This window comes from Myotis yumanensis, unplaced genomic scaffold (genome assembly GCF_028538775.1).
Source record: "Myotis yumanensis isolate MYYU_CA2020_CCGP unplaced genomic scaffold, mMyoYum1.0.hap1 SCAF_5, whole genome shotgun sequence".
Classification (NCBI taxonomy): Eukaryota; Metazoa; Chordata; class Mammalia; order Chiroptera; family Vespertilionidae; genus Myotis; species Myotis yumanensis.
Genome location: NW_027223756.1, coordinates 98468942 through 98495453, shown reverse-complemented (window position 1 = coordinate 98495453; position 26512 = coordinate 98468942). Strand labels below are relative to the sequence as shown.

Here is a 26512-nt window from a genome sequence, read left to right as displayed (position 1 = left end):
TGGTGTCTCCATCCCCTAGGATTGATGGGAAGCTTAAGGCAGGTGGCGAACACTCAAATTCTGTAACGGTTTTATTAACAAGCACTGGTCGCCCGCAGGTGGCGCTAGCAGCCCCTCTCGTGCTCCTTGCCGGATTAGGGAGGGGCCAAGACTGGTGGTGGGGCTGGGACAGGGGGCGGAGCTAGGCCGTGGCAGGGGCGGAGCCAGCAGCTGCAGCGCAGCGGGGCGCCCTGTGCGGCCAGGACGCCCTGTCGCCTTCGGCCCCGCCTCCCAGGGTTGGACGTGCACAGATATTGGCCGGCGCGGTCGAGAGGCTGTCACCATTGGCCCCCCGCTCCGTCTGCTTGGCGGCGGTGTCGGGACGCAGGTGCCGGCCGGAGGAGCGGAGCTAGAGGTGCTGTCGGGACTGGCCGGGCCGGGACCGGGGCCGGGGCGAGAGAAGGGGTCTGCGCGGCCTCCCGGCCCGGCCGCGGATCAGGTGCGCACGGGTGGCCGGGTGGGGCCAGAGGACGCCGGTCCGCGGGCCGGCCCCAGGTTCGAGGCCGGATCCTGGAGCCTGGCCCCTGGCGGAGCGGCCGGGTTCCGACCCTCGGTCTCAACCTTTCCCAGGACGAGGGGATTGTAGTTCCCGTCTCGAGGGCAGCGGGAGGTCTCTGAGCCTCGGTTTCCCTATCTGTGAAACTGATCATCCCAGCGTCAATCCAATAGGGCTCATTCTGTCGGTGGCCTCTGAGAGTTTCAGGCACACAGTAGGCGGTCAGTAAGTGACCAGTGTCCTTCTTCAACCTTCTCAAAGGGGTTCTGCCTGAAAAATAGTAAATAACGGTGAACCAGGCACCCTGTAGAAAGGACATGCTTAGCAGAGTGCCTGGTTGTTAGTGGGCGCTCGAAACAGAATTTATATGATTGGCTCATTTACTCTTCTAGGGACCGTAATAGATGCAAGTATTAGAAATGTTCCCTGTTATTCAGAAGAGGAAATCGAGGCTCAGAGCGGTCAAGGTTTTGCTCAGTGCTACACAACAAATAAGACCAGGACTGGGCTTTGAACCTGACCTCCAGTGCAGGGCCTGGGAATTACTGAAGGGCACATAGGAGCAGGAGCCTCTCTATGGTGAATGAAGAGGAATGAATGCATTTCACAGGCTCTACATTTATTTTTTTTAAAGGTGAGCATTTATCGAGCACTTACTGTGTGCCACCCTGTGCCTTGTCTCATCAAACCCTCTCAACAACTCTGTATGTAAACTGATGATGGCAATTATAATAAGAGGTAATATTTATTGACTCTTTTAACTTTAAAAACATGTATTGATTTGAGAGAGACATTGATTTCTTCTTCCACTTATTTATGCATTCATTTGTTGATTCTTGTATGTACCCTGACCAGGGATCCAACCCGCAATCTTTGCGTAATGGTATGACGCTCTAACTAACTGGGCTGTCCAGCCCAGGGCCTGTTTATTGACTTCTTAATATTTATGGAATTTTGAGCTGGGTATCATTTTGACTACTATTTTTCAGATGAGTAAACCAAGGCCAGAGACCAAAGCAGCTGGCCTGAGCTCACACTGTGGGGAGTTAGGGCCCTCTGACTTCTTTTCCTTTAGTTTCCTCCTTTCAGTAAAGGAGACTGGAGCAGATATGGAAAGGTTGTGGTGCCATAGTGCCACCGAGACAGGCCTAGCCAAGGGCAAGCTTCACTGGAGGAACTGAGCCTCTGCAGACACAGTCCCCCAACTCCAACTTATTTGACAGAGAAGGATGAGGCCCAGAAAAGCAAAGGGACTTGTCCCAGGACACACATCATCAATGACAGAGTCAGGACTTGAAAAAACCCAGGTCTTTTTGAGTCCCACACCCACTCACTATACTAATTTTTTAAAAAATTAATCCTCACCCAAGGATATTTTTCCCATTGATTTTTTTAGAGAGAATGGAAGAGAAGGGGAGAGACAGAGAGAGAGAAATATCCATTGATTGGTTGCCTCCCACACGTGCCCTAACAGAGGCAAATGATCGAGCCTGCAACAGAGTGTCCTTGACCATAATAGAACCTGTGACCCTTCAGTCCATGGGCTGATGCTCTAACCATTGAGAACCAGCTAGGGCTGGACTAACTTAATTCTGGCACTGTGCCTTCTTAGCTTTGTGACCTTGAGCAAGTAACTGCCCCTCTCTGAGCCTTAGTCACAAATGGGGGTAATTATTGGACTGACTTTGTGGGTCTATTGTGAAGATTCAGTGAAATCTATCTCTAGAGCACTGAACCAAGTTTGCCATAGACACTGGCTTCCTTTCCCATCCCAGCAGCCCCACAGCCGAGTCTAGCCCGCAGCCATTCTATCCTTGTGTCCAGCCTTGAGTTTGGTTTCTTCTGAGCCCAGACCTCTGTGTTGAAAAGACCTCTAGCCTCTAAACATCTGATTCCCTCCATGGGCACTGGCAAATCAAGAGACCTTGTTCTTTTTTCCTTTCTTTTTCTGAAATGTTTTTATTGATTTTAGAGAGAGGGAGAAACTTTCCCTCTTTATGTGCCCTGACCTGGGACTGAACCCGCATCCCAAGTATATGCCTTGACCGAGAATCGAACCAGCAACCTTTCGGTGCACAGGATGACGCTCAACCAACTGAGCCATGGTGGCAGGGCGGGACCTTGTTCTTAATAACACAGGTCTGCTCTTACACAGAGTAGGGACAGAGAAATTAATGTAGCCACTCTGTGCCAGACACAGGGTCAGGTGCTGGGGACAGCAGAGAGCAAGTCCAATTCAGTCCCTCCTTTATAGAGCTCCCTAAAGTGTGGAAGACAGAAGTGGTTACACAAGTAGATGAAGAAATAAGAGCATCTCAGAGTGGGGCACATTCTGTGAGGGCAATAATGTGGACATCAATGTCACTTTAGCCAGGATGGTCAGGGAAGGCCTCTCTGGGGAGGTGACCTTTGAAGGGGACACTTAACTTTTTAGAGTTCAGTGAGCTTAGCACAGTACTAGTATGTATTAAGTCCTTAATAAAGAGTAACTACTGTTATTATTTTGGCCATTTGCAGGCCTTACATTAGCAGATATACCAGTGAGTTTTCCCCCCTGATAGTAAAAGAAATAGTAGAACTAATATATTGGAGCTGTGATTATTCTTGTAATACCCAATTCCTTGCAGGAATGTTAAGGTCGATCCTTGGAGGGGCAGGAACATTCTCTTGGATAGGCCATTGACTTTCTTGCTGACCTCTGGGCCAGAAGTTCTGATTGTAGGCACATAGAAGGGACAGCAGTATACACAACATGGCAGGCCGCTCGCTGCCCTTCAGCTATTATCTCAGTCAGGCACCCTTCCTCTTGGCTCCTTCTGCCTCTGGCTCATACTGGTTGGCCTTGCTGTGGAGGCTCAGAAGGGCATGCTAGGCTAGGATAATGCTGGTCGAGCTGTTCAGAGGGCAGTGATCCACTGGCAGACTATTCTGGTGCAAAAAGTTAGTCAATAACTTATGCTGCTTTCCTCTGACTCTGTCTCTTTGGGTTTCAGATTTTAATGGCAGGAATTGGTTAAAGCTGACTGGGGGGTACATCAGTGAGTATTTCTGGGGTCTCTGGCTCAAAGCTCCTGAGATAAAGGGTGAGACAACTGGGAGACAGATCCTTAGCTTCAGGGCGCCTGTACTGACCTCCACAGGCATTAAGAGGGGCGTCTAGTACTTTCACGGAATTCTCAGAGGGAAACACGTACATCTTCTGGCTGGTTCTGGAAGAAACAAGGGGGTTGCCAAGGGTTCCTTCTGGCAGGGTAGACCCTGGACTGGGGGGCCAAATCCTGCTAAAGTCACCTACCCAGAGCTGAGTTCAGATTGCTGTCTGAAGTTCCAGCTATCTCCCATGGCTTCACCTCCGGAACAGAGGCATGGCTTAGAGCAGCTGCTCTGGTGGGGACAGAGGCTGCCAAGGTCCTCCCCAGTGTGTGCCACTTCCTTGTTGGCCTGAAGTGCCAAGGAGTTCTGAGCTGCACAAGAGGCCATGAACCAGATGGGTCAAGGTGATTCACCATCCTTGTCTGTGGGGCCAAATTACTAGCGCTGTTCTGCCCCACTCAGAGGTAGGTTTATCTGTTCTGAACCCAGTCCTAGGAATTCAGTCCACAGAGAACCATTCTCCACATGATTGGTGGGCATGGTTCTGGCATTGGAAAGCCCCAAGTAAAGGGCATGCCACACAGTAGGTGCTCAGTAATTGTTAGATGCTGTTAAGGTGAATTTTGGGGTAGCCTGGAAGCTCTGAAGGCTGGACCAGGCTGGCTTTTTTTAGGAGAGTTAGAGGTCATATAACCAAGTCCTTGGTATGTGCTAGGCCTGGGCTGAGTTGCATGTGTGATCTTTTTGAATCTTCACAACCCCTACAAAGCCCTATCTTACAGATTGGGCAACTGAGGCTGAGAGAGCTGGATTCAAACCCTGATCTGTGTCCTACTCACTAACTTACACAATAAAAAACTTACATCTTCCCTTCACCTCCCTGCTGGCTTTTCCCCAGGCTCCTGGGACAATGGGCCTCAGGCCCTGAGGACGTGGTGCTTCTTGTGGCCATGACGACGGGTGACTGCTGCCACCTCCCTGGCTCCCTATGTGACTGCTCCGGCAGCCCTGCCTTCTCCAAAGTCGTGGAGGCCACAGGCCTAGGGCCACCCCAGTATGTGGCACAGGTGACTTCAAGGGATGGCTGCCTCATCTCAACTGTCATCCGGGTCTTGGACACTCCGAGGTGAGTGGTGACTGAGCCGGTGTATTTATCGCCACTCACTTCACTGCCGGGCCCAGTGATTCCCTCCCAGACCGTGGTCAGAAATCGACCATCTGGATGGGTCAGAGAAAGGATCCCAGGCTGGGAAGGTCTGATTCTTCAGGAAAGGCCAGAAGTCCAGTTTATTATGTGAAATCGGAAGATGAAATGTGGCAAGTAGCTCATATTTTGGAGAGGTGGTGTGAGGAAATGATTAGAAGTGCAGAGGGTGACTCTCAGCACCTGGGCTGAAATGCCTTCCCTCCCTGTGAGACCTGGGGCAAGTTGCTTTACCCCCATATCTCTAAACTGGAGACACAATTGGGTTGTGCTGAGAGTACATTGCTGTGATCCACACAGAGTGCACACAGGTAGGTTTACCACCTCGCCCACATTTGATAAATGTGTTTAAATCTTGGTGCTGGCCTTCCAGACCCATCTGTGAGCTAAATCTGCCTTGTTCGCCAATTTGTCATCAGTTCCAAGGAAAGAATTAAAAAAAAACAAAACCATATAAATTTAAATCTACCTGAATTCATTCAAATTTAAAATAGCCACCAGTTTTTCAAGTTTAATGTATTGTTTATTTGATATGATTTAATGCGTAAGTTTTTCCCCCCAATTCTTTTATTGTGTTAAAATATACATAACATAGCCTAGCCCATGTAGCTCAGAGGTTGAGTGTCGACCTATGAACCAGGAGGTCACAGTTTGATTCCCAGTCAGGCACATGTCCTGGTTGCAGGCTCAATTCCCAGGGGTGTGTGTGCAGGAGGCAGCTGATCAGTGATTCTCTCTCATCAGTGGTGTTTCTATCTCTTTCTCCCTCTCCCTTCTTCTCTGAAATCAATAATATATATATATATCTCATCACGTTTACCATCATAACCATTTTAAGTGCACAGTTCAGTAGTACTAAGTCCATTCACATTGTCGTGCAATCGCCGTCATCCATTTACTCTTTTCATCATGTAAATCTGAGTCTCTATCTCCATTAAACAACAATTCTCCCTCCCCCTCCCTCAGTCCCTGGCACCCACCATCTACTTTCTGTCTCTATGGATCTGACTCCTCTACCACCTCATATAAGTGGAGTCTCACAGTATTTGTCCTTTCTGTCTGGCTTAATGTCCCCAAGGTTCATCCATGTTGTGGTAGGTATCAGAACTAATGAGAAGTTTTCATTCAAACATAAAAAGAAGCAGATGGAAGCTTTGCTGGGCTTTGGAGGGAGCTCACTGCCACTCACTAAGTTTGCCGGGTGTCACTTCCTCCAGGAAGCCTTGCCTGAGCCCAGATGAGATGAGCACTTTTCCTTCTGACCTTCTCCAAGGCAGTTTTTGTTCCCATGATTTTATTTATTTATTTTACTTTTTTGTGTTGTCTTTTTAAATTGAAATTTTATTTATTTATTTATTTATTTTGAGAGTACATTTATTAAAGCTGAGGACAGTGAAACAAGGAAGGGCTTAGGATAAAAGAAGCAACAGGAGGGGTTCTAGCTGGGGCTGCTTTGGCTCACTAGAAATGTTATAGAAAAGAAATTAGCTTAGGAGGACCGCTTTGGCTCACTGGAAAGTCAAAGGGGGCCTTGGGGACAGGTTCAGGGGGTTGGCCTGGGAGGAGATGCCACTATTCATTGCTCCCCTGGTTGCAAGTCTCATGGGGACCCTTTAGGAGATGTGCACCTGAGAGGGAAGAAAGGCATAGGTGTACTCCCTGGAGGAAGAGCAAGCTATTGTGTTTTAACATTTTATTTTTAATTATAGTTGACGTAGAGTATTATATTAGTTTCAGGTGTATAACATCGTGATTCAATATTTATGTGCTTTACACAAAGTGATCATTACAACAAGTCTAGTAGCATAGTTATTACAATATCATTGACTGTATTCCCTGTGCTGTACACTACATCCCTGTGACTTATTTTATAACTGGGAGTTTGTACTTCTTAATCCCCTTACCCTTTTCTACCCATTCCCTCACTCCAGTCCCCTCTGGCAACCATTAGTTCAGCGGTTCTCAACCTGTGGGTCGCAACCCCTTTGGGGGTCGAACGACCCTTTCACAGGGGTCGCCTAAGACCATCGGAAAACACATATATAATTACATATTGTTTTTGTGATTAATCACTATGCTTTAATTATGTTCAATTTGTAACAATGAAAATACATCCTGCATATCAGATATTTAAATTACGATTCATAACAGTAGCAAAATTACAGTTATGAAGTAGCAACGAAAATAATGTTATGGTTGGGGGTCACCACAACATGAGGAACTGTATTAAAGGGTCACGGCATTAGGAAGGTTGAGAACCACTGCATTAGTTTATTCTCTGTATTTATGAGAGTATTTTTGTGTTGTTTTATTTGTTCATTTATTTTGTTCTTTAGACTCCACATACATGTATAAGTAAAATCATATGGTATTTGTCTTTGTCTGTCTGACTTACTTCACTTAGCATAATACCCTCCACATTGTTGCAAATGGTAAGATTTCATTTTTTATGGTTGAGTAATATTCCATTATATATATGCAGCACATCTTCTTTATCCATCTGTCTGTTAATGGACACCTAGACTGCTTCCATGTCTTGGCTATCTATACTAATAAAAGGGTAATATGCTAATTAGGGTGGACATCCATCCGGACAAAGCTTGCACCCCCACTGGCCTGATTGCCCCTCACTGCTCCCCCACTGGCCTGATGGCCCCTAACTGCTCCACTGCCTGCCTGATGGCCCCTAACCTCCTCTGCCTCAGCCCGCCACTGGGCTGGAATCACCTGGGACCCTTTAGTCTGCAGGCTGACGCTCTATCCAGAGTCAAACTAGCTAGGGCTCCCCTCTGCTTCTTTTTAAAAATTTACATATATTTTTATTGATTTCAGAGAGGAAGGGAGAGGGAGAGAGAGATAGAAACAGCCTATATAATAAAAGGCTAATATGCAAATCAACCGAACTGCAGAATGACTGGTTGCTATGACATGCACTGACCACCAGGGGGCAGATGCTCAATGCAGGAGCTGCCCCTGGTGGTCAGTGCACTCAGCAGGGCTTGCCAGTGGGCTCATGGCTGGTGAGCACAGCAGAGGTGGCGGGAGCCTCTCCTGCCTGCCTCCAAGGCAGTGCTAAGGAGCAGCGAGCCCAGCTTCAGAAGCCGGGCTCACAGCTGGTGAGCGCAGCGGTGGTGGCAGCAGCCTTTCCCACCTCCACAGCAGGCGGACACCCCCTGAGGGCTCCTGGACTGCAAGAGGGCGCAGGCCGGGCTGAGGGACCTCCCTCCCAGTGCACGAATGTTGTGCACCGGGCCTCTTTTTTTTTTTTTTTTTTTTTTGCTTTATTTATTTATTTTTTTATTGATTAAGATATTACATCTGTGTCCTTATCCCCACATTATCCCCTCCCCCTCCCTCCCCCCCGCTCATGCCCTCACCCCCCCTCGCCCCCCGTTGTCCATGTCCATTGGTTAGGCCTATATGCTTGCATATAAGTCCTTTGGTTGATCTCTCCCCCTTACCCCCACCCTCCCCTACCTTCCCTCCAGGACCCGACAGTCCAATCAATGCCTCTCTGTCTCTGGATCAGTCCTTGTTCATCAGTTTATGTTGTTCATTATATTCCACAAATGAGTGAGATCATGTGGTATTTATCCCTTAAAGGATATCCTTCAGCATTTCATATAATCCTGGTTTGGTGATGATGAACTCCTTTAGCTTTTCCTTATCTGTGAAGCTCTTTATCTGACCTTTAATTCTGAATGATAGCTTTGCTGGATAAAGTAATCGTGGTTGTAGGTTCTTGGCATTTATCACTTTGAATATTTCTTGCCACTCCCTTCTGGCCTGCATGGTTTCTGTTGAGAAATCAGCTGACAGTCGTATGGGTACTCCCTTGTAGGTAACTAACTGTTTTTCTCTTGCTGCTTTTAAGATTCTCTCTTTGTCTTTAGCCCTTGGCATTTTAATTATGATGTGTCTTGGTGTGGTCCTCTTTGGATTCCTTTTGTTTGGGGTTCTGTGCGCTTCCTGGACTTGTAAGTCTATTTCTTTCACCAGGTAGGGGAAGTTTTCTGTCATTATTTCTTCAAATAGGCTTTCAGTATCTTGCTCTCTCTCTTCTTCTGGCACCCCGATAATTCGGATGTTGGTACATTTGAAGTTGTCCCAGAGGCTCCTTACACTATCTTCATATTTTTGGATTCTTTTTTCGTTTTGCTTTTCCGGATAGGTGTTTTTTGCTTCTTCGTATTTCAGATCTTTGACTTGATTCTTGGGATCCTCTCGTCTGCTGTTGGATTTCTGTATATTATTCTTTATTTCAGTCAGTGTGTGTTTAATTTCTGACTGGTCCTTTTCCATTTTTTGGCATTCTAATTAAGATCCTTGAAGGTCTCACTAAGTTCCTCGGAGGTTCGTAGAAGATTCTTTTTTTTTTTTTTTAATATATCTTATTGATTTTTTACAGAGAGGAAGGGAGAGAGATAGAGAGTTAGAAACATCGATGAGAGAGAAACATTGATCAGCTGCCTCCTGCACATCTCCCACTGGGGATGTGCCCGCAACCCAGGCACAGGTCCTTGACCAGAATCGAACCCGGGACCCTTCAGTCCGCAAGCCGGCGCTCTCTCCACTGAGCCAAACCGGTTTTGGCCGTAGAAGGTTCTTGAGTAACCTTATAACTGTGGTTCTGAACTCTATGTCCTCCATTAGTTTGCTTTCCTCCATTTCTTTCATTTGTGACACGTTTCTTTGTCTTCGAATTTTTGGCTGACTGCGAGGAGCCACTGTCTGTGCTGGAGACACCCTTATGTGTGTGGGTCCACCCAGCAGGGGCTACAGCAATATCAACAGATTTCTCCTCTTTGTTTGGAGTTTGGAAGTTTTGGAGCTCTCTGATTCACTGCAGTCAGGCTGCAAAAGCGCAGGTGCCTCCTTTGTGCCACCGAGCACAGCTTGGGAGGGGATGTAGTGGGGCGGGGTCTCAGAGAGTTCCCAGGGCTGGGCAAACAGCAATGGTTCAGCCACCCAAGTGCCATGCGCCCCCACAGCCCTGCAGCCCTGCGAGCAGCTCTGTGAGAAAGTCACCTTCGCTTTCCGACCTGCTGCAAGACGTTCCCATTTCTCCCTGTAGGAGCCTGGGACCCCAGCATCTTGCCGTAAATGAGTTCAGTGCGTTGGAGAGCTTGTGCCCTTCCGATTGAAAAAAAAACCGCGCACCCAGGTGCAGCAGCCTCGTGCACGCGCCTTCGTACTTCTGTTCTTGGTGCCACTCCCCTCCTACTCGGTCTCAATGCGCTTTTTTCTTTCCTTCTAGTTGTAGAACTTCTACTCGATCAGCTTTCCGTGGTTCTGGATGATAGCTGTTTTGTCTTATAGTTGTGGTTTTAATGTTGTTGTGGAGGGCAGCACATACAGGTTTGTACCTTATGCCGCCATCTTGGTTCCTGCACCGGGCCTCTTAATCAATGATAAGAGAGAATCATTGATCAGCTGCCTCCTGCATGACCCCTACTGGGGATCAAGCCCACAACCTAGACATGTGTCCTGGGCTGAAATCGAACCTTGGACCCTTCAGTCCGCAGGCTGACGCTCTATCCACTGAGCCAAAACAGCTAGGGCTCCCCTCTGTTTCTTTTTTTAAATATATTTTTATTGATCTCAGAGAGGAAGGGAGAGGGAGAGAGAGCTAGAAACATCAATGATGAGAGAATCATTGATCAGCTGCCTCCTGCACGCCTCACACTGGGGATTGTGCCCACAACCCAGGCATGTGCCCTTGGCCAGGATCAAACCTGGGACCCTTCAGTCCACAGGCTGACGCTCTATCCACTGAGCCAAACTGGCTAGGGCCTCCCCTCTGTTTCTTTTTTTCTTTTTTTAAGACACAGAACTTAATTTAATAGAAATTTTGTTTGTAGTTCTTACATTCTCAGTGTGAGCTGAGCTGGAACCACTGCCCCACCAAGTGGCCCAGTAATGGAGGCAGGGAAGAAAGGGAGCTGGTGGGGGTATCAGAGCTCAGGCCCTAGGAGCCCCAATCTTCCTCAGTGCTGGGGGGCTGAGGGATCCTTCCTCTTCTCCTGCCCCCCTCTGGGCTCCAGGAAGGAAAACAGATGAAATCTTGGGCCTGGGGCTACTCCACACCCCACATGCCCCAAGGTTGGAAGGGGAACTAAGGGATCTAAGGGGGAGAAGGGGACAGAAGAAGGCAAAGATGTCAAAAAAGATGGGGGGCAAAGAAGAATCAGAGACAAAACACCAATAAAAAAAAGAGGGGGGGCAGGAACAATACCAAAATCTACCCCAAATTGGAACCCGCCTGGAAAAAAAGAAAGTTCTCTAGTCTCATAGAGACATTATTTGTTGCGGCCAGCTCTGTGATGGGAGCGCTTGGGCCTCAGTCCAGCCCTGGAAGCGATGTTGTGGCTCCTACAGCTCATCCTTGGCCTGGCCAGCAGCAGCATCTTCCTCCTCCTTCTCCTCCTCATCTTCATCTTTGTCTTCGTAGTCATCTTTGTCTGCCTCCTCCTCTTCCTTCAGTCTCTGCTCCTCATCCTGCTTGTCCTTCATTTGCTTTTCTGCTGCTTTTGTGACTCCCCACGTCTCGTTGCCAAACTCTTTGGCATACGCTTCATCATTGGTGATGAGGAAGTTGTCAAAGATGGTACCAGACTTGACCTGCCAGAGGTCTAGGCCCAGAATGGCAAAGTTTTCATAAGCATAAATACTGCTATCAGGAAAATGAATACTCGGGGTTGTCGATCTCTGGATGAATCCAAGTGCCCTTGTAATCCAGGTTGTCGATCTTCTGGGCTTCCACTTGCCCTTGTATTCTGGGTTCTGAATCACTGGTGGTTCCCACTCTCCATCCATCTCTTCATCCCAGTCCTTAGGCTTCTTAGCATCAGGGTTAGGGATGTGCTCGGCTTGTCCCAGTCCTCACATTTGGAGACAGTGGGGTCATCAGTCATCGCCCGCTCATCCCAGTCTTCAGGCTTTGAAGCATCAGGATCCTTTATCTTTTTGGGTGGCAGGAAGTCCCAATCATCCTCCAGAGAGCCAGACCCCACCTGGCTGTTGAGAATTTTTACTGTAGGTGTTATCGGGCCCTACAATCAGTGTATACAGGTGTGTGAGTTCATCATCCTTGCAACGGATGTCCTTGTTGATGAGCACCTTCTTGCCCTTGTAGTTGAAGATAACACGAACCTTCTTGGTCCCAGGGCCACAGATGTCAGGGCCAAACATGATTTTGTATTCAGAGTCTCCGTGCATGTCAGTCTGGTCCAAACTATCTGGAAATAGCTTCACATAGCCGCCCCCGCAGTCGATGTTCTGCTCATGTTTCACAGTAAACTGCACCACCAACTGGTCCTTGTTGCTGAAAGGCTCAAATCTGGCAGACAAGGCATAAAAGCGGGCATCCTGGCTCGTCTGCAGCCCTTTATCCTTGTCCAGCTCACCATAGAACTTGATGGCACTGAGGATGAATTTGCCAAAATGGGACTTGTGTTTGGATTCGATCCAGTGGTTGGTCCACCTGTCTCTGTCCAAAAACTGCTCCTTGAAGTAGACGACGGGTTCAGCAGCGACCAGGTCCAGAAGGCCGAGCAGCAGCGGCATGGGTAGCAGCATGGGGGGCCGAGGGGCGACGGCGCGCAGCGGGCCCTTTAAGTCACCTCTCCAAAAGCAGCTCTGCAGCAGGAACCTCCCTTCTGTTTCTTTTTCTTTTTAAATATATTTTATTGATTTTTTACAGAGAGGAAGGGAGAAGGACAGAGAGTCAGAAACATCGATGAGAGAGAAACATCGATCAGCCTCCTCCTGCACACGTCCTACTGGGGATGTGCCCACAACCCAGGTACATGCCCTTGACCGGAATCGAACCTGGGACCTTTCAGTCCGCAGGCCGACGCTCTATCCACTGAGTCAAACCCGTTAGGGCTCTCCTCTGTTTCTTTCTTTTTTTTTTTTTTTAATTAAATCTTTATTGTTCAGATTATTACAGTTGTTCCTCTTTTCCCCCCCCCATAGCTCCCCTCCACCCAGTTCCCACCCCACCCTCTGCCCTTACCCCACCCCACTGTCCTCATCCATAGGTGTACGATTTTTGTCCAGTCTCTTCCTGCACCTCCCACATCCCTTCTCCCCCCCCCCCCCCCCGCAGAATAGTCAGTCCACTCCCTTTCTATGCCCCTGATTCTATTATATTCAGTTTATTCTGTTCATCAGATTATTTATTCACTTGATTTTTAGATTTACTTGTTGATAGATGTGTATTTGTTGTTCATAATTTGTATCTTTACCTTTTTCTTCTTCTTCCTCTTCTTAAAGGATACCTTTGAGCATTTCATGTAATACTGGTTTGGTGGTGATGAACTCCTTTAGCTTTTTCTTATCTGTGAAGCTCTTTATCTGACCCAGTTCTGAATGATAGCTTTGCTGGATAAAGTAATCTTGGTTGTAGGTTCTTGCTATTCATCACTTTGAATATTTCTTGCCACTCCCTTCTGGCCTGCATGGTTTCTGTTGAGAAATCAGCTGACAGTCGTATGGGTACTCCCTTGTAGGTAACTGACTTTCTTTCTCTTGCTGCTTTTAAGATTCTCTCTTTGTCTTTAGCCCTTGGCATTTTAATTATGATGTGTCTTGGTGTGGTCCTCTTTGGATTCCTTTTGTTTGGGGTTCTGTGCGCTTCCTGGACTTGTAAGTCTATTTCTTTCACCAGGTAGGGGAAGTTTTCTGTCATTATTTCTTCAAATAGGCTTTCAGTATCTTGCTCTCTCTCTTCTTCTGGCACCCCGATAATTCGGATGTTGGTACGTTTGAAGTTGTCCCAGAGGCTTCTTACACTATCTTCATATTTTTGGATTCTTTTTTCTTTTTGCTTTTTCGGTTGGGTATTTTTTGCTTCTTCATATTTCAAATCTTTGACTTGATTCTTGCGATCCTCTGGTCTGCTGTTGGGAGTCTGTATAATATTCTTTTTTTTTTTTTTTTTTAAATATATTTTATTGAATTTTTACAGAGAGGAAGGGAGAGAGATAGAGAGTTAGAAACATCGATGAGAGAGAAACATCAATCAACTGCCTCCTGCACATCTCCCACTGGGGATGTGCCGGCAACCCAGGTACATGCCCTTGACCGGAATCGAACCTGGGACCCTTGAGTCCGCAGGCCGACGCTCTATCCACTGAGCCAAACCGGTTTCGGCTGTATAATATTCTTTATTTCAGTCAGTGTTTGCTTAACACTTGGAGTGCGGTTGAATTTCCTGCCAAAATATAAGATGGCTCTGTCTTTTGGTTTTGTTCCATCCACCAAAAGGGTGGATTACAAACAAATATTTGGTAATACGCAGTTACAATCGGCCCGAGTTTACATGTTTCCCGCACTCCACCGCAAATCTATATGAACCGAGTTAAAGACGGCTCCCACGGAGTACGCGCAATTCACGCGAGCCAACTTAACTCGTTTCCCGCACTCCAAGTGTTAATTTCTAGTTGGTCCTTTTTCATATCCTCAAGTGTCTCACTAGATTTCTTGAGGGTCTCACTAAATTTATCGGCGGTCTCACTAGACTTATTGAGGGTCTTACTAAATTTATTGGCGGTTTCTAGAAAATTCTTGAGAGACCTTAAAAGTGTGGTTTTGAACTCTATATCCAGTAGTTTGCTTTCCTCCATTTCTGTCATTTGTGACCTGTTTCTTTGTCTCCGAGTTTTGGCTGCTTCCCTGTGTTGATAGAGTGGCTTTGTGTGCTACGTGTCCTATAGGGCCCAGTGGGTCAACCTCCCCAATTACCGGAGGTGGAAACTCTTGGTGCACCCCTTTGTGGGCTTTGTGCACAGTCTTGTAGTTAAGCCTTGATTGTTGTAGGTATCACTGGGAGGAATTGACCGCCAGGCCAATTGGCTGTGAGAATCAACTGTGTCTGCAGTGGGAGAACTTCTGTGCTGGAGACACCCTTCTGGGGCAAGACTTGCTTCAGTGGGGCTTTGGTGCTCACTGAGTCTGCCCCCTGAGTGTGTCCCTTATGGATCTGAGGAGTTGTAATCTGGATGGTCCCACTCTGACCACTGGGTACAGTACACTGGCTCTTGGATCTCTAAGGAGGTGCTAATTTAGCCTCTGCCTGAGGCTACCCAGCAGGAGCCCAGCTGTGAAGCAATGCAAGCTGCTGTGGGGCCTTGGGCCTTCTCTTGGAAGTTCTGGGTCTGTCTGGCCCAGGTGCAGTTTGTTAGGTAATTTTCAGATTGTAAAGGGCCAGGCCTTTCATATGCAAAAGCCTCTGGGCATAGCTTGGGTGGGGCGGGGTCTCAGGGGATCAACAAGGCAGAGCAAACAGCTATGGCTGATCCTCAGCCCTGCCCTAAGAGGCCCCGCTTCTCAGTGTCCCAGTAATCGCTGCAGGCACCTCTGAGAGAAAGCCGCCCTTGAGTTCTGACCGATGCCAGACAGTCCAGTTTCTCCCTATATGAGTTTGGGTACCCAAAGACTCGCCTAGAACTGGAGTTCAGAGCAGTTGGGAGCTTGAGACTCCCTCCTTATTGAAAAAGACAACCGTGTCCTCAGTTGCCAGCCCTTTCCACGTGCGCCAGATCCTCAGCTGCCACATGTGCCTCCATACCTCAGCACTTTACTTCCGCACCTCCTCTGAGTCTCAGTGTGCTTTTCTCTTTCCTTCTAGTTGTAGAATTTCCACTCAGCCAGCCTTCCTATGGTTCTGGATGATGTTCGTTTTGTCTTTTAGTTGTATTTTTGAAGTGGTTGTGCGAGGCAGCAATTTCCGGTGTTTACCTATGCCGCCATCTTGGTTTCTCCTCTCCCCTCTGTTTCTTGATGCAACTCAATCCTGTCCAGGCTGAAGGCGAGGGCAGATTGGCCCTTCCCAGAGGAAAGGCTGCTGTTTTTCCAAAGAGCTGTTATCATCCTGAGATGTGACTTTCCCTCCAGCCTCCTGGCCAGTCTCCCAGGAATAAATGAGGATCCTCCCACCACTGCCAGCAGGTTCTGGGGATTGGAATAGGCCATGCAACCAGGTCACCATTCGCCTGCCCTCTCCTTTCTCCTGTAATTCCTCCTCCTAGCCACCCTCTGTCATCTGAGAGCAGTGGGGTGGGGCTCAAAGATATAATATCCGATGCCTTCATAATAATCAAGCCTTTCATTTTGCTTCAAGGGAGACCCTGATTCCTGGGGGACCATGGCAGAAACTAGGTGAGGCGGAAAGTTCTGGACCCTTAAACCTGCAGAGGACAAAGTTGAAGGCCCAGGTGGTATCTCCAGGGCCCAGCACAATCCACAAAGGCTCAGGCTTGGGGCGAGCATCTGGGGCCCCTCTAGCCCCTGAGCCTTCAGTGCTCTGCCCACCAGGCTGTAAGTGGGCCCGAGCCCTTCTAGAAACTTCCCAGAGCATTTCTGCATCCCCTGGCTTTCTACTACTGCCTCTTCGTTTTCTTCCTTGGTCACACTCTCCCTTCTCCTCTTGCTCTTGGGACATTCTCTGGGCAGCCCACTGGGCATCTGTGCATATATTACCAACTTCCCCACTCCATTTCCTTTCCATTTGTATTATGTGCATTATTTTCCTGAGTGAAGTCTATTTCTCTTGCCCCACAATCTGTGGCAGGCAATATATGTAGCATAGTGGCCAAGGGTACACAGGCCCTGGAGCAAGATTTCCTGGATTCAAACCTCAGCTTTGCAGATGACTAGCTGTGAGAGTTTGCATAATTGAGTTTATCCCTTGAAGTTCCAGTTTCCCCATCTCTAAAATGGGGGTGCCTTCCTCCTAGGTTTCCTGTGGGAAGGAGACAAATTAATCCAAGATGTTGAACTTCAAACAGTGCTCAGTACATAAGTACTCAATCATAAATCTGTTTTTGTTTTGTTTTTCTCTCTGAACTTGATCCTTCAAAGTAGGGTTTCCCAGGACAACCCTAAACTGATGGGGCTCTTCCTCAAGGTTCTCATCCCAGGCTGGGTTCCAGAACTGGGGTTCCTTTCCTGTGAACTTTGTGTGTGTGTGTGTGTGTGTGTGTGTGAATCAGGGTGTGGAGTGAGAGTGTAGACAGGAGTACCCTTTTGACCTGTGTGAGGAAGCAACACCCTGCACAGGACTGGTGACAGAAAGCAGACATGAGAGGTCAGCTCAGCTCTGTGGTTTCAGAGCAGTCAGGCCCTGCCCCCCAGCAGGAGCTGCTGAGTAAAGAATGGAAAACAGTTTCCAAGGGAAAACTGTTGTTTTCTGGAAAACTGCTCTCTTGCCCTGGCTGGGTAGCTTAGTTGGTTAGAGCGTTGTTCCAATATGCCAAAGTTTGTAGGTTTGATCCTCAGTCAGGGCACATACAAGAATCAACCAATGCCCTTGCTGGTTTGACTCAGTGGATAGAGCATCAGCCTGTGGACTGAAGAGGTCTTGGGTTCAATTCTGGTCAAGGGCACATGCCTGGGTTGTGGGCTCGATCCCCAGTAGGGGGCGTGCAGGAGGTAACTGATCAATGATTCTCATCATTGATGTTTGTATCTCTCCCTCTCCCTTCCTTTCTGAAATCAATAAAAATATATATAAAAAAGCTCTACTTAAAAAAAAAAGATTCAACCAATGAATGCGTAAATGAGTGGAACAGCAGGTCAATGTTCCTCTCTCCCCTTCCTTCTTCTCTCTAAAAATCAATAAATAAACCCTGGCCAGTGTGTCTCAGTTGTTAGAGCATTGACCTGAGAACTGAAGAGTTGTGGGTTTGATTCCTAGTCAAGGGTCCATACCTGAATTGCAGGTTTGATCCCTGGCCCGGGTGGGCACATGTGGGAGGCAACCAATCAATGTCTCTCTCTCTCTCTCTCTCTCTCTCTCTTTCTCTTTCCCTTCTGCTTTCTCCGAAAATCAATGGAAAAAATATCTTCCGATGAGAATTAACTAAAAAATATATTTTTAATCAATAAATAAAAATTTTAAAAAAACACAAAAATACAACTGCTCTCTTGTTCCGCCTCCTTTGTATGTTCCACAGTCCTTTCTGGGCAGAAATGTCTAGAAAACAATGACTCATGTGCTAGACAGCCTCTGGGCCCACCAAAGCCACGTCCCCAGTCTCCTAAGCTGCCCCAGGAAGCACCAGCATCCCCAGAGGCCAGGCTACAACTGAGACTTCCCCTATGATGCTTTCTATGTCTGTTTTCGGAGCCTCACAGGGTAGAGGGGCAAAGGAGCTCTTCTCCCTGGACACACAGGTTTTTCAGGTAGCATGGTCCTCAGGTATGCCTAAATCCAGTGCCTCTGATTGATTTCCTAAAAAGTCTGTCCTTCCCTGTCTTTTGGCTCTGCTTTCTTCCGTTTTTCTGTTTGGCATCATTCAAAGATGCCAGGTGGAGACCAGGCTGCCACCAGAAGTTCTAGACTTACATTAATCATGCTGCCTGTAGTTCTGGAGTTTAGGGGGTGTGGGGAGACAACGACGACAGAATTTCAAAAGTTAATTCCCTGTGGCTTTGGTTGTATCACACATGGTCTAAGTTGGTCCTGTGCCCGGTGACGTGTGGTGTTTTGATTGGTCAGGACTGAGGTCATCAGGGGTATCATCAGCTCTGTCCTAGTCCTTAAAGACCAAGAATTGAATGAAACCTGGCTGGTGTGACTCAATGATTGAGCATCAACCTATGAATCAGGAGGTCACAGTTTGATTCCCAGTCAGGGCATGTAACTGGGTTGCGGGTTTGCTCCCCGATCCAGGTCAGGTCGCATGCGGGAGGCAATCAATCAATGTGTCTCTCTCACATCGATGTTCCTGTCTTTCTCTCCCTTCCATTCTCTCTAAAAATCAATAGAAAAATATGTTCAGATGAAGATTAACAACAACAAAAAAAGAGCGGGATCGGGGAGTTGCCCAGGACAATCAGGGTGGTATTGCACAATGAGAATGTTATTGCAGGAAAAGGAGTGGACTCTGGGTAGACAGGTGTAAGAGATACTCACCCAGTGTGGTGAAGGCCTGGGAGGGGTGGCGAGTGCAGGGTGGAAGGGGTCAATGGGGAAAAAAGGGGGGATATCTGTAATATTTTCAAAAATAGCCCTAGCCGGTTTGGCTCACTGGATAGAGCGTCGGCCTGGGGACTGAGGAGTCCTGGGTTCGATTCCGGTCAAGGGCATGTACCTTGGTTGCAGGCACATCTCCAGTAGGGAGTGTGCAGGAGGCAGCTGATCGATGGTTCTCTCTCATCGATGTTTCTAACTCTCTATCCCTCTCCCTTCCTCTCTGTAAAAAATCAATAAAATATATTTTTAAAAAAATAAAAATAAAGATAAATTTTAAAAAAGAGAGATGCTCACCCTGAGCCTAAAATAGTGCTACAGAAACCCTGGGGAGAGAGCACATCACTCCACCTATGGAATTTGGGAAGGCTTCCCAAAGGAAAGGACATTTGGAGCTGGGTGTTGAAGGATAAATAGGAGTTTGCCAAGTAGCTTGCGATCCAATGGGTAGTGAAGCAGGCATATAGGCAGAAAGCCTGATCATTGTTCACATGTCCCATCTCTGTGTCCAGCGATGGTCCCTTCTGCCGGATCTGCCATGAGGGAGCGAATGGGGAGAGCTTGCTGTCTCCATGTGGCTGCACTGGCACACTGGGCGCTGTGCACAAGAGCTGTCTGGAGAGGTGGCTTTCCTCATCCAACACCAGCTACTGTGAGCTGTGCCACACAGAGTTTGCAGTGGAGAAGCGGCCTCGGCCCCTCACAGAGGTATGCTTAGGAGCATGAAGTTGGAGGGGGCAAGGGAGGAAGGCAGGCATGGGTCCAGAGGAGGGAACTGCCTGGGGGATCCTGGTGGGCTGAGGAAGCAGCTTCTTTATAGGATGAGCCTCCTTCCTTCCTCCACTCTAGGGTAGAGTCCACTGATGGGGGGAGGGAACTAGGCCTAAGGTTCTAGATCCGACAAACCCTGTGCCCCCTCCACAAATTGGTCACTTTAAGTGACCTCTGAACCTGAGATTTGGGGAATGAAAAGGAGCCAGCAATGCCAAGAACCCAGGGAAGGGCAGTCCTGGCAGAGGGCACAGCAAGTGCAAAGGCCCCCCAAACAGGAAGAGCTAAGTATGTTTGACAAAGCCCAAGTGGCTAGAGTGGAACAAGTTAAAGCAGGAGGGGAGCCCAGCCAGAATGGCTCTGTGGTTGAGCGTTGACCTATGAACCAAGAGGTCACTGTTCGATAATTGGCCAGGGAACATGCCCAGGTCGCGGGCTCGATCCCAGTGAGGGGCATGCAGGAGGCAGCCAATCAGTGATTCTCTCTCATCATTGATGTTTCTCTCCCTCTCTCTTCCTCTCTGAAATCAATAAAAATAAAAACAAAATAAAGCAGGAGGAGAGTAACCCAGAAGGAGGTGGTAGCAGCCACACTGGGTTTTGTGGTCCTTGCTGGGAGGTTAAAATTTAGCCTGAGTGGGATGTGTCTGGGCTGAGATAGGGCATTCCCAGGCATGCCTGTCTCCCTGCTCCCTAAAGCTCTGTGGACCACCTGGATGCTCTTTATGCTCCTCCCTGCCCAGCTTGGCAGAGGGCTGCTGAGAGCTACAGGGTGATGACAGTGGGCTGAGGTACGGGCTCTGGAAAGGTTTCTGGCAGGTGGGAACTGGGCTCTTAGGAGAACAGTGGAAGGAGAGCTTGCCCTGCCTGTAGCCCCCTTCTCCCTCATGCTCTAGCCACATGGGCCTCCTTCCCACTGTACTTTGTCCAGGTCACACACTCCCAACTCAGGGCCTTTGCATTTGCTGTTCCTGCTGCCTGGAGTGCTGTCTCCCCATTCTTCACATGGCTCCTCCTGCTCATCTGGTCCTCAATGTCACCTCCTCAGCAAGGCCTTCCCCTCTTTGAGCACACACTCTTGTTTTGTACCTCACCCCATTAGCATTGGAGGGCAGGGACCCTTTCTGTCCTGTTCATCAGAATTTCATGAGTGAAGCCCATTTTTCTTGCCCACTCATCTGTGACAGGCAGTGTAGCACAACATTCAAGGACACACAGGCCCTGGAGCAAAACTTCCTGGCTTCCAGTCCTGGCTTTGTGAGCAATTAGCTGTGCAAGTTTGCACAAATGAGTCAGCCCCTCTGTGCCTCTTAGTTTCCCCATCTGTCAAATGGGGCAAAGATGCCCAGCAGTGCCTGGGTTATTTTAGGCTCATTAAGTACTTGTAAGAAGGAAAGGAGGGAAGGAGGTGCCAGGCAGGAGGCTGGTCCTGCAGGGCCCAGTGGTCACAAACGGTGTCGGCAGAGGGAGGCACAGGGTCTGGAGGTCTTGCACCCCATCCCTAGGTTGGAATAGCTGAAGGGTGGTGTGTAGCTTCTCTCAGCAGCTCCCTCCTTTCCTTACCCCTGGCAGTGGCTGAAGGACCCGGGGCCTCGGACAGAGAAGCGGACGCTGTGCTGTGACATGGTGTGTTTCCTATTCATCACTCCTCTAGCCGCTATCTCGGGCTGGCTGTGCCTGCGCGGGGCCCAGGATCACCTCCGGCTCCACAGCCGGCTGGAGGCTGTGGGGCTCATTGCCCTCACCATTGCCCTCTTCACCATCTACGTCCTTTGGACGCTGGTGAGTGGCTATCAGCCAGAGCGAGTTGTCTAAGGGTCTCTGGCTTAGAGCAGCCAGACCAGGGTTTGGTCAGTGGCTTGGGGTGGGGGGATCCTGCCTGTCTCTCCATGTAGCCCTGGGTGAAACTTCAGATTCCAAACCCAACCAAGGTTTAGTTCCCTGAGCTGGGTGTGAGCCTTCTGTTCCAAGGAGACCAGGGCATCTGATCACCATTGCTGAGTGTAGGCCCTGCCATCCACGAGCCCACCAAGACTGGACTGGGCTGGCAGGAAAGGGGGAGAGAGAGGGAGGGAAGGAGAGAGGGGGGAGGGAGAATGGGAGGAGGAGGGAGAGAGGGAGGCAGGGTGGGAGGGAGGGAGGGAGAGAGAGAGAGAGAGAGAGAGAGAGAGAGAGAGAGAAAGAAAGAAAGGAAGGAAGGAAGGAAGGAAGGAAGGAAGGAAGGAAGGAAGGAAGGAAGAAAGAAAAGAGAAGAAAGAGAGAAAGACCAAAAGACAGAAAGAGCAGGAGAATGAGAGACCCAGAGAGGGGTAAATCAAGACTGAGAAAAAAAAACTACTGAAAGAGAGAGATGGGGACTGGGGTGGAGGAGTTGTTCAGGCCTCTGGCAGGCATTAGAACCCTTGCTCAGAGAGAAAAGAGCCTCTAAAGTCTTACCCCTCAGATATAACCACTGTTGTCTGCCTGTGGGGTATTCCCTCCTCAAAAATTATTTTTCATTGCACTCACCATTATATTTTTAAAAAATATAAATAGGATGACACAGGTACTGATTTGCAGTCTGCTTGTTTTAACTTTGCTAATGTCCTTTAAAAAAAAAGGGCAGCCATCCAGCAGTCATTCATTGTATGGGTGTATAATATTGACTTAACTAATCCCCTTTGATAGGGTCTGGGATGTATTCTGATGTTGATTTTTCTTCCTTTTTTTTTTTCATGCTGTTATGAGCATGCTTTGGGTACAATCCATGTAAATGTTTCTTGGAACTTGCTTGGTCAAAGAGTATGAACCATTGACATTTATTTAAAAACTAGAGGCCTGGTGCACAAAAATTTGTGTACTCGGGGCGGGGGCATCCCTCAGCCCAGCCTGTGCCCTCTCGCAGCCTGGGACCCCTAGGGGGTTGTCCACCCCTCGGGAGATGTCCACCCACTCCCCAGGGGATCGGGCCTAAGCTGGTAGTCAGACATCCCTCTGCCAGCCCGGGAGCCCTCCGGGATGTCCACTTGCCAGCGGGGAGCAGGCTGAAGCTGCATTCGGACATCCTTAGTGCTGCTGAGGAGGCGGGAGAGGCTCCCGCCACCACCACTGTGCTGGCAGCCATCAGCCTGGCTTGTGGCTGAGCAGAGCTCCCCCTGTGGGAGCACACTGACCACCAGGGGGCAGCTTCTGCATTGAGCGTCTGCCCCCTGGTGGTCAGTGTGTGTCATAGTGACCAGTCATTCCCAGTCCTTCTGCTGTTAGGGTCAATTTGCATATTACCTTTTTATTATATAGAATAGAGGCCTAGTGCACAGGTGGGGGCCGGCTGGTTTGCCCTGAAGGGTGTCCTGGATCAGGGTGGCCACACCCCTTCAGGGTGGGGGTCCCCGCTGGGGTGCCTGGCCAGCCTGGGTGAAGGGCTGATGGCTGTTTGCAGGCTGGCCACGACCCCCGGTAACCCAAGCTCCCAGCCTCTCCTTTTTTTCTTTTCTTTTTTTCAGCGCCTCCTTGAGCAGAGGCCAGGGCAGGCTGGAAGCAGGTATCTGGGATTTATTTATCTTCTATAATTGAAACTTTGTAGCCTTGAACGGAGCCCAGGGCAAGCTTGGCTTCCTCCATCGCCGGGGGCAACCCAAGCCTCCTCCTCGCTCCAGCTCCCTGGCTGCCGCCATCTTAGTTGGGTTAATTTGCAAACTCGCTCCTGATTGGCTGGTGGGCGTGGCTTGTGGATGTAGCAGAGTGGCGGAGTGATGGTTAATTTGCATGTTTCTTTTTTATTATTGTAGATAATTTTTATAGACTTTATTTATTAGAACATTTTAAGATTCTAATAAATACAGTAAAATTGATCAGAAAGTATAGAGTTCTCATATATTCTCCTCAATACACACAGCTTCCCCCCACTATCCACATGGCACCAGAGGGTACATTTCTTACAATTAATGAATCTCCATTGATACATCATTATCACCCCAAGTCCATAGATTACATTAGGGTTCATCCTGGGTTGTACATTCTATAGCAGCGGTTCTCAACCTGTGGGTCGCAACCCCTTTGGCGGTTGAACGACCCTTTCACAGGGGTCACCTAAGACCATCCTGCATATCAGATATTTACATTACAATTCATAACAGTAGCAACATTACAGTTATGAAGTAGCAACAAAAATAATTTTATGGTTGGTTCACAACATGAGGAACTGTATTTAAAGGGCCAGAAGGTGGAGAACCACTGTTCTATAGGTTTGGATAAATATATCATGACATGTATCCACCATGACAGTATCATACAGAGCAGTTTTGCTGCCCTAAAAATCCTCTGTGCCCCAGCTATTCATCTCTCCTCTCCTATCCTCAACTCCTGACAATTCCATAGTTTTGCCTTTTCCAGAATGTCAGAGAGTTGAAATTATGCAGTTTATAGCCTTTTTATACGGGCTTCTTTCACTTAGTAACATACATTTAAGGTTCTTCCATGTCCTTTCATGGCATAGCTCATTTCTTTTTAATGCTGAATATTTCATCATCTGATGTCCCACAGTTTATTTATCTATTCACTTACTGAAGGACATCTTGATGGTTTCCAAGTTTTGGCAATTATATGACCCAGTGGCATTTAATCCCTTCCAAGAGGCTATACCACTTCACTTCCACCCTCTGAGAGACCCCTCTCATTTGCAGGGTCTTGAACACTGGTGGAGACTTTCCCCACAATAGTGAATGGGTTTGTGTGCACAGTCTGTATGAAAAATACCTCGCAGCTGTCTCTTCTTCTGGAAGTTTGAGTCCGACCCTGGTGCGGGCCAAGGCCAGTGTCTCAGGAGTCCAGTTTTCTTCCCTGGGGGTGGAGGCCTGCTGGCTGGCCTTCCCACCCATCTCTGCACTGCCCCGTAGGTCTCCTTCCGCTATCATTACCAGCTATACACTGAATGGAGAAGGACCAACCAGAAAGTACACCTGAAGATTCGGGACATGGATGGCTCCGAGGCTACCCAGCACTCCCTGCTGGCAGCAGGATTCCTGAAGAAGGTGGCAGAGGAGACACCTGTGTGAAGGTTGAGCTGGCAGGCCAGAGGCAGCTGACGATGCCCTGGCTTTTGGAAGAAGGGAAACTGCCTGACCCTTCCTGCACGGCCAGAATGCTTCTTAGGCCAAGAGATGCCAAGTGGAGCTGATTCTGTGATCCTGTGTGAAGATATTTTCAGATTGTTTTGCACACTGTTGTATATGTGGAGGACAGATGGAAGTGGTCCTGAGCTTCACACAGAGCAGACACCCTGATCTCATTCTGAGGTCCACTCAGCTCCTTGTGGACCAGCAGCCATGGCCGTAGGCTCGTTGAGGGTGTCCATGGGGCTGGAGGTTCCGTAAGCTTCTTATGCTTCTCTGCACTTGGCAGGCTCACTCTCCTGGCACCTTGACTTTATAAAGTTGCACTGAGTTTCAAAAACCCACCCTGAATAAATAAAAGGAGCCCTTGCTGGATAAAATGGATTTGTCAATTATATTTAGAACTAAGGCCTCAAAGTGAGGGTTGTGGGACCAAGGGGAGTCAGGGACCACACAGAGGTTTAAAAAAATGCGCTAGTTTGGTTTGAAGGATCTGTTGTGAAACACAGCAGAAGCAGCTAAATCTGAGTTTTCAAATGAAGAGCAGGTAGTATGGTTATATAGTAAATGATTTAAAATAAATATACATAAGAACAGTTTCCACTTATTTTGCATCCACTTATTTGTGGGCCAGATATAATGTACACACTTATTGAGGGTTACCCAGGATGAGGCTCAGTTCAGAACCTTCACAGGCTTCCTCCAATTTTCACTAGCATTCTCAGCAGGAAGAATGACTGTTACCTCCACTTTACAGATGAGAAGACTGAGGCCCAGAGCAGGGAAACTTCTAAGATCCCACAGTTCTAGGATGCAGAGTTGGGATTGCCCATGGGTCTGCATGGCCCCAGTGCTGAGCTTCGTGCTTTCCCTTCCAGGAGGACTCAGGAAAGAAGCAGAAGATAACATGCTAATAATAGTACCCACTTTTTTTTTTTTTCAGTTGATCAGCAGCCTAGCCAGGTTCTATCCAGGATCTCCAGCCAGGTTCTATGTTTTATTGTCTTGTTACATCTGTATTTATACCAGTTGATTTTAATCCTATCAATTTCTATTCCAAAGGTTAGGGCGTTTCTTATCTCCATTCCAGGGAGTAAAGATTATGTAGCTTAAGCATGATTGTTCATAGTTAAAATGATTAACTACCCGCCTGGCACTTAGTTAAGGGGTTTTATTCCCTCCCTAACTTCAGGGGAAAATCCCTACCTGGGGAAACAACCTTTCTCGGAGAGGTGACCTTGGTTAAAACACATAGTGCCAAGAAGGGGAGCAAACATATTAAGAACAGTATGCCATATTCGCCAGGTCCCTTGAAACATATGCTGTGCAGATGTTTCTTCCCTGCAGTGACTATGTCAAGCAGCAAGGATGGACTGGCTTCCGGCAAATTCCCCTTTTTTATTTTTTAAATGATTGTGCATGTAAATCAGCGGCCACCTCTCGGACTGGGTTGTTTAAGACTTGGAAGAAGACTGACAAGCAATGATAGCGAGCATAGCTATAAACATAGTGGATGGAGTGCACAAGGAGCCTTGTTCCTGTAGAAGTTTGCTGGCCTCTTCAGTTAAGGGATTTCAGCTGTCCTCAAGTCGGTGGTTTGCTTGTCCTTGTTGATCTGGCTAGTGGGCAGCGTCATTGGCGACGGGCTTCCCAAAGGGTCAGCGAGTTGAAGGGCTGCATCAAAGGGTCCATCAGAGCCGTGGTTGATGGTGGTGTCCGTGTCCGGGGAGGAGTCAGCTGTGCCCTCTGGGTCGGCTAGGGGAATCCTGTTCGGGCGCCATATGTTGGGGTCCAGCCTCTGCAGGTCCAGGGGTTCCCATAGGTGGGGACAGAGTCTGCAA

The 26512-nt window shown here is 48.3% G+C and overlaps 1 protein-coding gene and 1 pseudogene across 4 annotated transcripts; one reads left to right on the top strand and one right to left on the bottom strand.

Moving 5' to 3' along the window:
• Positions 1–354: 354 nt before the first annotated feature.
• On the top strand, positions 355–25051 carry MARCHF2 (membrane associated ring-CH-type finger 2). Of its 4 annotated transcripts, none has more exons than XM_070416668.1 (6): positions 355–478; positions 928–1169; positions 4527–4754; positions 19323–19518; positions 21154–21363; positions 24456–25051. In XM_070416668.1, the coding sequence occupies exons 3-6, from the start codon at positions 4579–4581 to the stop codon at positions 24612–24614; spliced, it is 741 nt and encodes a 246-aa protein (XP_070272769.1). In that variant the 5' UTR covers positions 355–478; positions 928–1169; positions 4527–4578; the 3' UTR covers positions 24615–25051. The 4 variants fall into 4 exon arrangements, with proteins under 4 accessions (XP_070272769.1, XP_070272770.1, XP_070272768.1 ...); XM_070416669.1 differs by lacking the exon at positions 928–1169 and adding an exon at positions 23064–23101 and having other exon boundaries at positions 24456–24613; XM_070416667.1 differs by lacking the exon at positions 928–1169.
• Positions 11205–12410, bottom strand: LOC139011237 (calreticulin pseudogene; annotated as a pseudogene).
• Positions 25052–26512: the final 1461 nt, after the last annotated feature.